At 47.2% G+C, this 11376-nt stretch overlaps 1 protein-coding gene across 1 annotated transcript in view; it reads left to right on the top strand.

The window, feature by feature from the left end:
• The window catches only part of GRK7 (G protein-coupled receptor kinase 7), a 68113-nt gene that overhangs the window by 18103 nt on the left and 38634 nt on the right, over window positions 1–11376 (top strand). Inside the window, exon 2 of the mRNA XM_003942581.3 lies at window positions 881–1318. Within this exon, the coding sequence (XP_003942630.2) occupies window positions 881–1318 (438 nt within the window). The remainder of the gene's footprint in view (window positions 1–880; window positions 1319–11376) is intronic.

Here is an 11376-nt window from a genome sequence, read left to right as displayed (position 1 = left end):
CTGCTGTGCCCAGCTCTTCCTGTTTTTAAGTAATAAAAAATATTTCAAATAAAATTTGCTTTATATAAATCAAACCATTAACCGTTTTAAAATGTACAATGCAGTGGCACTTGGCGCATGTACAATGTTGGGTAACAAACACCTCCGTCTAGATCCAAGACACTTTCATCACCCCTGTGCCCACTAGCAGTGCCTGCCCATCCCCCTCCCCTGCAGCCCTGCCAACCACTAGTCCACTTTCTGTCTCTAGGGATTTGCTTATTCTGGATGTTTCACACAATATGTGACCTTTCGTGTCTGGCTTCTTTCATTCATTATAATGTTTTGGGGGTTCATTCACACTGTGGTATGTGTCAGTACTCCATTCCTTTTTATGGCTGCATAATATTCCATTGTATGGATATACCACATTTCATTTAGTCATTCATCTGCTGATGGACACTTAGGTTGTTTTCACCTTTTGGCTATTGTGTGTGGTGCCGCTATTCATGCACAAGTATTTGTTTGAATACTTGTTTTCATTTCTCTCAGATGTATGCCCAGGAGTGGAATTGCTAGGTCATATGGTAATACTGTGTTTAACTTTTTAAGGAGCCACCAAACTTTCCACATTTTATTCCCACCAGTGATGCTCAAAAGTTTCAGTATCTCCACATCCTTGCCAACACTTGATATTTTCCTGTATTTTTTTATGAAGCCACCCAGTGAGATGAAGGAGTATCTCACTGTGATCCCCAGTTTTTCTTGAGAACACTTTTTACATCTTCTCCTTTCTCCACAGCCTGCCCTCTTTCCACCCACCTCCTCCATCAGCTTCTCTCCACCTCTCTCCAGTACCATCTACCTCTACCTCATCCTCTTCCTTTCTTTCTCCTTTAAGGTATGTGCCGTCCAGGTGAAAAACACTGGGAAGATGTATGCCTGCAAGAAACTGGACAAGAAGCGGCTGAAGAAGAAAGGTGGCGAGAAGATGGCTCTCTTGGAAAAGCAAATCTTGGAGAAGGTCAGCAGCCCTTTCATTGTCTCTCTGGCCTATGCCTTTGAGAGCAAGACGCATCTCTGCCTTGTCATGAGCCTGATGAACGGGGGAGACCTCAAGTTCCACATCTACAACGTGGGCACGCGCGGCCTGGACATGAGCCGGGTGATCTTCTACTCGGCCCAGATAGCCTGTGGGATGCTGCACCTCCATGAACTGGGCATCGTCTACCGGGACATGAAGCCTGAGAACGTGCTTCTGGACGACCTCGGCAACTGCAGGTTATCCGACCTGGGGCTGGCCGTGGAGATGAAGGGAGACAAGCCCATCACCCAGAGGGTGAGTGACCTGCCCCAAGTATGGGGCACAGAGGTGGAAAGGAGGGGAGAGGGCTGTTCTATTCCCAAGGCAAGCAGAGCCTTGGACTTAATTCTTTTGATTTTTTTTTTTTTTTTTCCTAAAGCGCTTACGTTGTCAACTTGCCTTAAGAGGAGGGGTGTAAGAGGATTAGCTTCATTGGCTATTTGGGGGCTACTTTGTTCTCCTCTCACCGCGAGTGAGGGAGGCTTCTTTGTGACTGGGGATGGCCTGTGCCTTCATGGTGAGATGGAAAGAGCTGAATCCATAGTGAGGGTCCGGGTGTATCCCATCAATAACCACCTCCATGGTGCTGTGTTCCTGAGCCCATGGAGCCTTGGTTTCCTTTTCTGGAAAATGAGGGGGCTGGACCCTAAAATTCCATGATCCTAGGAGGTAAACTTTAATCAGATAAGAAAAAGAATGATCCGGCGGGGTGTGGTGGCTCATGCCTGTAATCCCAACACTTTGGAAGGCTGAGGTGGGTGGATCTCCTGAGGTCAGGAGTTCAAGACCAGCCTAGCCAACATGGTGAAACCCCATCTGTAGTAAAAATACAAAAATTAGCCGGGTATGTTGACGGGCACCTGTAATCCAAGCTACTTGGGAGGCTGAGGCAGGAGAATCCCTTGAACCCGGGAAGCAGAGGTCACAGTGAGCTGAGATTGCACCACTGCACTCAAGCTTGGGCGACAGGGCAAGACTCTGTCTCAAAAAGAAAGAAAGAAAAAGAATGATCCTCTCATACCTAGAACATTAAAAGTAAAATATCTCCTTTTCTGTTTAGCGTGGAATGGGGGAATGTTTTGCATTGGATGAAGATGAAATTTTAAATGAAAATATGTAGAAGAAAATTTTGATCAGTTTGGTTCAAAGTGACTTGATGAAAATTCTTTGGTTGAAAAGGGAATTATAATTAAGCAATTATGTTAAGTGAACAATGGAAAATCTCTGGAATTCTAACATCTTTACCTCTGAGTTTCTGTGCACAAAGGTGGGTGACTTCACAGGAAGACTAGGGCTCAAACCTGGCTCTCAAATGCTTACTTAAAACCTTATTTTTGTTCAGTTTTCAGCCTACATGGCACAAAGAAAATGAGAAAAATCATGGCAAGTTTGGGAAACTGCTGTGGTGATTTTATGTGGCTGTAATGGAAGGGATATTGACAAGACATGAAGGACTGGGCTTACATGGGCACTGGAATGCCTTCTTGTAGGGGAAGAGGGGCTCTCTAGGGGTTCTAAGAAGGGAGATGACATGATTAGGTTTCTGTCTTAAAAAGATCAATGCAGCAACAATTTGGGAGGTAGGCGGGAGGTGGGGAAGTTAGGAGGCTAAAGTAGTGAGTGGCCCAGGCAAGAGATAATGGGGGTCTCTAGAGGACAGTGGGATTGAAGAAGTGGGAGCAAACCGGAGCTCTTGCAAAGAGATCTGATGGGACTTCAGGACCAGCTGGGTATGGGGGTCAGGGAAGGTGAGGGTCTGTAGCTCCAGCAGCCAGAAGGAAGAGCAGATTGGTAGGCAAGCTGGCAAGATTGTGAGTATGTTGTCTATGAGGTTCCTGTAGAAGGGGCAGGTAGAGATTGTTCACTAGGCATTTAGACCTGTAGGCTTATAGGCCTGATGCTGGGATAGACGTGAGGATTTAGAGTCATCATGGTCTGGGAACCACAGGGCACTACTGAGTCACTGGGAAAGAGTGAGGGAAGAAGACCAGGAACAGACGCGGAAAAACACCAACATGGCCGGGCGCGGTGGCTCAAGCCTGTAATCCCAGCACTTTGGGAGGCCGAGGCGGGTGGATCACGAGGTCGAGAGATCGAGACTATCCTGGTCAACATAGTGAAACCCTGTCTCTACTAAAAATACAAAAAACTAGCTGAGCGTGGTGGCGTGTGCCTGTAATCCCAGCTACTTAGGAGGCTGAGGCAGGAGAATTGCCTGAACCCAGGAGGCGGAGGTTGCGGTGAGCCGAGATTGCGCCATTGCACTCCAGCCTGGGTAACAAGAGCGAAACTCCGTCTCAAAAAAAAAAAAAAAAAAAAAAAAGAAAAAAAGAAAAACACCAACATGTAGGGCAGGCGTCCCCAAACTTTTTACACAGCGGGCCAGTTCACTGTCCCTCAGACCGTTGGAGGGCCGCCACATACTGTGCTCCTCTCACTGACCACCAATGAAAGAGGTGCCCCTTCCTGAAGTGCGGCGGGGGGTGGGGAGGGGCGGATAAATGGCCTCAGGGGCCCGCATGCAGACCTCGGGCCGTAGTTTGGAGATGCCTGATGCAGGGGATATAGAAGAAAAGGGCCCTGAAGAGGTTTAAGAAGTAGGAGGAGGCAGGAGTGTCATAGTCATGGCAGCTGTGTCAGTTAGAGATGGGTTTCAGCCGCATACCCTAGAAAACCCAAATAACAACAGATTAAACAAGGCAGAGGTTTATTTTTCTTGTGTAACATGGTGTGGAAACAAGCAGTTGCCAGCATTAATTCAGCAGCTGCAGGATAACAGGATCTGCTCTTTATAATTTTAGCCTTTCCCACATGTTGCAAGATAGCTGCTGTAGCCCCAGCCATCAGGGCCATGTTCCAGGCAGGAGAAAGGAGGAAGGGTCACGAGTAAATGGGCATGCATGCAGCAGTTGAGTGCTGCATGTTGAGTGCCCCCTCTTTAAGGGGCTTTCCTTGAAGCTCCATCCAGCAGCTTTTGTTCAGATATCACTGGCTGGGACTATAATCTGGCCACCCCCTAGCTGCAGGGGAAGCTGACAGATGACATTCTTGAACATTCTTTGGTTAAAAAGGGAGTGATAATTAAGTAATTATAATTCCTGAATTATATCTGGGCTGAGTAGAAGATCACCCAGCTCATGTCCAGGTCATGTGTGCCCATGTTGTAGATGTGGAACTTGGAGCAGGTGAGGGAGGGGGTTCTAGTCAGTAAGGATGAAGAAAGCCTGGATATTGAGCAGGTAACTAGCAGCCTCTGGCACAGGAGCCAAAGAGGATTTCAGGGAGGAGGGTGTGGTCAAAGTGTCAAGTGTTGCAAAGCGGGATTTAGTGATTAGGAAATCAGTGTCAGGGCATGAGGTCTCAACTCAGACTGTGGAGATTGGATTGATCTAGAAGTAGGGAATGAGACTCTGGAAAGGAAGACTGGTCCCTAAAAGGAGACTGTTATGTATAAAATTTTTCTTTTTGGTGTTGCAAAGAAAAATTAGTACTGGGACAAAGGATCCCTCAGCAAAGCAATTCTTTTTACTTCCTGCAGAAAGGGTACTCCCACTAGCAATTTTGCCAGGAGAGTACAATGAACAAAGGAAAGCAGACAGATTTATTTCTTACGTGTTTGGGGTTGTTCTTACTGCTGTGTCTGGTCTTCATTGGCTGGAGCCAGAGCTCACAATCTAAACTAAAACCTGATTGGCCATTAACTTGAAACTTTTCTAAACAGGTAAAAGCAACGGCGAGCAAAAAAAAAAAAAAAGGGAAGTCCAAATAAGGAAGGGACATAGACTGCGAGCTGGGACATGCCTGTGAGCACGTCCAGCACAGATGTCTTGGTTAAAGTACAAGGACATAGAATGTACTGTGTGCCTGTGAGCATGTCTAACAGCTACGCAGGATAGGGCTTTTAGCAAAAAGGCAAGAAGGCTTTTGAAGAAAGTGTTTAAAACAAACTCTTATTTCTAACACTTAAGAATTTTTCTTAAACAAGAAAGGAAACTTTGAAGAGGAACTTTTTTTGACTTCCCACAGGGACACAGTGGGGAAATGGAGTTTCGAGATGGGGAGGGCACAGCAGGTTTAGATGCTGAGGCAAAAGCCAGCAGAGAGGATGTTGATCCTGCGGGAAGGAAAGACAGTGGATGACGGCAGAGTGCAGGGAGGAGCTGAAGTAACACTGTCTCCCTCGTGGGCGGGAAGGAGGACCCGGCCTTGGGACATTCCTGTGAACACAGGAACGCTGTGAATTTGGGATCCACGTCCGCCTAGGCTGCAGAAAACTGAAATACAGCGCTGCACAGCTTGGCATTTGTATTGTCCGTTGTGCATAGCAGGGGGGTTTCTTGTGAGTTGCCGGTGGACAGGTATCACGCTAATTGTTGCTGTATCTCCGCTCGCTGGAGGCTCAGGGGACACACAGAGCTTTGGCTCTCTCCGGTCTCCTTTCTCTGTCTCCTTGGGCTCTGTTCATGGGCCATGGCCATTTGGAAGGACAGTTCCTTCCATGGCTCCTGTGTGCAGCTCTCTGGTTCATTTGGAACCTGCAGGGAGCTTTCTGGGCCTCCCCAGTGCTGTCTGCTACCAGGCACGTGCTTAGCAGAGAGGTTCACTGCCTACAGACCTTCAGCCCTTTTACCTCTGCGTCCCTTTCTGTCCCGTGAGACCACACTTTGGGGTTTAGATCACTTGCCTCAGCCAAGAAGTTTTATGCCCCAGTTTCCGGGCCTGCCACGGAAGCCCAGGGGACCATTAGCAAGGGTGACGGGAGGGAGATGGAGAGCAAGATTGGAAGCCATAAAAAACAGAGAGGAGAAAGGAAGGTCTACTTTCTTCACTGTTTACCCTCCCACACAGCTAAGCAAACCCCCTTACTTTCCTCTTCATTGCAGCTCCCACACATACAATTGGGCTCTCAAGTAGACTGTAAGGTCAGTATATTCACATTTCACAGAAAAAATGACAGATAACATACAGGGCTTCTGTAACCACTAATATTCCGTTGTGATGTCAAGATACTGTGTTAAAGAATGACTGTGAATATTCATTCTGTGGTTTGAATGAGACCTCAAAATCTGATGTGTTGGAAACTGAATCTCCAATGTGGCAGTATTGGAGAAGTGGGGCCTTTAAGGGGTGAGTGGATCACGAGGGCGCTGGCGTTGTTAATACATTAATAGATTAATGAGGTATCATGGGAGTGGAATTGGTGGCTTCATAAGAAGAGGAAGAAAGACCTGAGCTAGCGCATCAGCACACTCAACCCACGTGGTGCCCTGAGCCATCTCAGTACTCAGAGAGTTCCCACCAGCTAGAAGACTCTCACCAGACATGGCCCCTCGACCTTCCTTTCCTTATAAAATACTCAGTCTCCGGTACTGTGTTATAAGCAATGGAAAACAGGTTAAGACAGAAGAAGTGACAAGGAAAAATAACCCTGAAGATGGAGGTTGAACTCTGCATTGAGTCTGAGTGTTTCTTCCAGAAAAGTTAAGGCATCGTGCGTGGCTTTGGAAATTTGGCTAGTTTCTTCTCATTCAGAGACTCATTCAGTCTTGTGTAAGTTGGTAAATATAACAGAATATCAGATTTTGGTATAGATTGGGCAGTTCAGCAATTTCACGGGCAAGATCTCTGTTAAAAATCTCTTGGCTTGGGCTGGGGGGGGTGGCCCATACCTGTAATCCCAGCACTTTGGGCCCAGGAGTTCAAGTCCAGTCCATAGTGAGACCCCACCTCTTAAAAAATTTCTTTTTGTTGGCCGGGCACGGTGGCTCAAGCCTGTAATCCCAGCACTTTGGGAGGCTGAGGTGGGTGGATCACGAGGTCAAGAGATCGAGACCATCCTGGTCAACATGGTGAAACCCCGTCTCTACTAAAGAAAATACAAAAAAAAAAAAAAAAAAAAATTTTGTTTTAGTCTGTGCATGGTGGCTCACGCCTGTAATCCCAGCACTTTGGGAGGCCAAAGCCGGTGGATCTCCTGAGGTCAGGAGTTCAAGACCAGCCTGGTCAACATGTTGAAACCTCATCTCTACTAACAATACAAAAATTATCTGGGCATGGTGGTAGGCGCCTGTAATCCCAGCTGCTTGGGAGACTGAAGCGAGAGAATCATTTGAACCTGGGAGGTGGAGGTTGCAGTAAGTGGAGACTGGACCACTGCACTCCAGCCTGCACGAAAGAGCAAGACTCTGTCTCAAAAAACAAAACAAAACAAAACAAAAACAGCTACTCAGGAGGCTGAGGTGGGAGGATTGCTTGAGCCCAGGAGTTCAAAAGTTCAAGGCTTCACAGAGCTATGATCATGCCACTGCACTCCAGCTTGGGTTACAGAGTGATATCCTGTCAAAAAAAAAAAATGTGTATATATATATATATATATATATATATATATATATATATATATCTCTTGGCCTTTTTCTCCTTGTCACGAGTGGCTGTTGCAACTCCAAACTTTGAGCCTGCATTCCAGGAGAGAAAAGAAGAGAAAAGAACAATATCCACAGACATCTGCTTATAGCCCATTAGCCAGGACCGTGTCACATGTTCACCTCCAGAAGCAAAGGAGGCTGAAAAGTAGAGTATTTCATTCCTAGCCTCTGTTTCAGGGGATGTTAAAGGAGAGGAGGAGTGAGATTAGGTGTTGGGTGAGCTGACAGCATCTGCCACACCAGCCCCCAGGAGAAAAATATTCATGACGATTAGGAAATCGAATTCTGTTTCATTACCGCACAGACACTGGAACTGGAGAATGCTTATGACAATGGTGTGGTAGAATTCCAAGATGGTTCCCCACCCATGACCCTGGCTTGCCCTTAAATAATCCCCTCCCCTTGAGTGGAGACAAGACCTGTGAGTATGACGATTTGTCACTCCCACGGTTGTGTTATGTTACAGGGCAAAGGGGACTTCAGAGTTGTTTTTTTTTTTGTTTGTTCGTTTGTTTTTGAGACGGAGTTTCGCTCTTGTTACCCAGGCTGGAGTGCAATGGCGCCATCTCGGCTCACCGCAACCTCCGCCTCCTGGGTTCAGGCAATTCTCCTGCCTCCGCCTCCTGAGTAGCTGGGACTACAGGCATGCACCACCATGCCCAACTAACGTTTTGTATTTTTAGTAGAAACGGGGTTTCACCATGTTGACCAGGATGGTCTCGATCTCTTGACCTTGTGATCCACCCACCTTGGCCTCCCAAAGTGCTGGGATTATAGGCGTGAGCCACCGCGCCCAGCCCAGAGTTTTAATTAAGGTTACTTGTTATTTGACTTTAGATTCATCAAAGAGAAAGTATCCAGGTGGATCTGACCTCGTCACACCAGTCCTTTCAATATAGGTATAGAGGCTAGAGACAGCAGAAGTCCGAAATATAAAGCGCAGAGGGCGTCCGTGCACCCTGCTGGCTTTGAAGATAGAGGAGCAAGGCACGTAGGTGGACTCGAGGCGTTCAGAGCTGCCTCTCCCTGACAGCCAGCCAGGAAACAGGAGCCTCCTTTCCACAGCCACAGTGAACTGAACTCTGCCATCACCACGTATGCTCGGAAGAGGACCTTGGGCTATAGGTCCGAATGTAACTTGACCAACACCTCAATTGTACTAGCCTTGTGAGACCCTGACCAAAGAGCCCTGCCATGCTCTGCCAGAACTTCTGAGCTACACAACTGTGAGCTAATAAATGGGTTGTTTTAAGCTCCTAAGTTTGCGGTAATTTGTTACACATCAGTAGAAAACTCATAAAAATAGTTAATAAAGGAAGGGAGCCAGGGAAAGATTGTAGGGTAGTATCAAAATTAATGGAGGAGGGCCAGGCGCTGTGGCTGAAGCCTGTAATCCCAGCATTTTGGGAGACTGAGGCGGGTGGATCACCTGAGGTCGGGAACTTGAGACCAGTCTGGCCAACATGGCGAAACCTCATCCCTACTAAAAAGACAAAAATGAGCCAGGTATGATGGCACATGCCTGTAATCCCATCTACTCAGGTGGCTGAGGCAGGAGAGTTACTTGAACCTGGGAAGCAGAGGTTGCAGTGAGCCAAGATTGCACCATTGCACTCCAGCCTGGGCAACAGAGTGAGACTCTGTCTCAAAAAAAAAAAAAAAAAAAAAAAAAAAAAAATTAATGGAGAAGATATCAAGGTGCGAGACATTGTTAGCAGGATAATGTGTTCGTTTCCCACCGGGATCAGAATACCTGCCACCAGTCAGGTGCTGGGACTCACACCTGCAATCCCAACACTTGGGGAGGCCAAGTTGGGATGATCACTTGAGGCCAGGAGTTCGAGACTAGTCTAGGCAACATGGCAAGACCTTGTCTCTTAAAAAAAAAAAAAAAAAAAAATTAACTGGGCATGATGGTATACACCTGTAATCCCAGCTACTCAGGAGGCTGAGGCGGGAGGATTGCTTGAGAATGGGAGTGTGAGGCTGCAGTGAGCCAGGATCACACCATTGCACTCCAGCCCGGGTGACAGAGCCAAACCTTGTCTCTAAAAACAAAAAATAATAATAATAATAAAGAAAGAAGAAGAATACCTATTGCCTATTGTAATAGAACTGAAAGCAGTAATTGAATTTAGAACTCTGGACATGAGTCTTCCATGTGGGTAACTGTTCCCTGGGTATGAGCTGGGCCTCCCTGGGGGGACATAGGCCCTTTCCACGCCACTGAAGGACACTGGGTGAAGTACTTTGGATGTTTCACAGGCAGTAGGCAACCATTGAAGGTTTTTGAACTGGCAAGTGCCATGACCAGAGTGAATCCTTAGAAAGACGATCCTGACACTATTTAAAATGAAAGAGAAAGAGACTAGGGTTGGGGAGAAATGAGAGCCTGCCAAGAGCTACTGTAATAATCCACACATGAGGTAATACGGGCCTGAAGCTGGATCCTGGGCTCTAAGCAGCTCAGCCCCCTGGCCTCTCACCTGGGCTCCGTCAAAATCCAGACCTTTACTTGCTTCTCTTAAAATGAAGCTGTCCTCAGTGGAGGGCTAGGGGACACAGAACTGCTCCTAGAACACGGTGACTTCTGCCCCGTGGGGCCTCCTGGCAGCTGGTAGCTGGGCAGTGACTCCAGGAGGCACTTCAAGGGTAGAAAGGAGCAGGTCTGCCCAGGTTTGAGAGAGACTGAGGCAGACATGCAAGGAGAGGCCGGGCCAGAAGAGAACTGGCCTGGGAGGCTGAAACCTGAGTTCTTGTCGCAGCTTCGTCACTGATTCATCGTATCTGCCATCTCAGGTGGGCCTCCGTCTGCATTTGCTACCATTTTTGAGTCTATGAACTAGTCATTGAATTATCTGGAAGAAATAAGTTTGTTGGTTTTGTTGTTGTTGTTGAGACAGAGTCTCAGTCTGTCACCCAGGCTGGAGTGCAGTGGTGTGATCTCAGCTCATTGAAAACTACCTCAGGTTCAAGTGCCACCACACCCAGCTGAGGCTCCAGCGCCACCATGCCTGGCTAATTTTTTGTATTTTTAGTGGAAAGGGGGTTTCACCGTGTTGGCCAGGCTGGTCTTGAACTCCTGGCCTCATGTGATCCACTTGCCTCAGCCTCCCAAAGTACCGGGATTACTAGGAGGAAAGAAGTTTTAAACTCAAAAGATTAACAGATAGAGTAGGTTGCTGTGATTTACTGGACTATCAGAGTTCTTATTGGACAGAACTATGTTACTTAAGAAAACGAAATTAACAGTTTACATTACTAAGAAGCCCTGGCCTGATCCAGGTGTCTGAGCAGTGTGTCCCTGGGAGTCCCTATCTCTATTTCCCAGTTTCACTCTTCTGTATGTTGCCCTCACTCTGAGACAGGTACTCCCTGCGCGGGAGCCACCAGCCGCTTTATACACTTCCTACCAACTGAGCGATGCCCACAGCGGGAAAACATTTCTTTATGAATAGTTCCTGCACAGTTCCCAGAGAGGGCTCTCACTGACAACTCGGGTCACGTGTCCAACCACGACCAATCCCATTGGCCGAGACTAGATCACTGCCTGTCCCAGGAGCCACAGGAAGATCCGTCCCATGTAAATCTCACGGATCGAGAGCGGAAGAATGTGTTCTCCACCGGAAAATCACAGTGTGAAAGATGGAGACTGGATGCCAGATGGGCAAACAAAACAAAACAAAACAAAACAAAACAAAACAAAACAAAGCAGTGAGGCCCCTAATAACGGCTGTTATCTCAATGGTTTGAAAAGTTTAGAACCTTTCTGATCCCTTAATCACGGGATGATGGGACCTAGGAGTTCCAAGTGGGTAACGCTTTTCTACGAATAAGCTGAGCCTCTTGGGACCCTTTACAAAAAGATTCTGAGTTAGGTACTGTTCT

The sequence above is a fragment of the Saimiri boliviensis genome, chromosome 9, assembly GCF_048565385.1.
Source record: "Saimiri boliviensis isolate mSaiBol1 chromosome 9, mSaiBol1.pri, whole genome shotgun sequence".
NCBI lineage: Eukaryota > Metazoa > Chordata > Mammalia > Primates > Cebidae > Saimiri > Saimiri boliviensis.
This window is presented reverse-complemented; position numbering and strand designations above follow the sequence as displayed.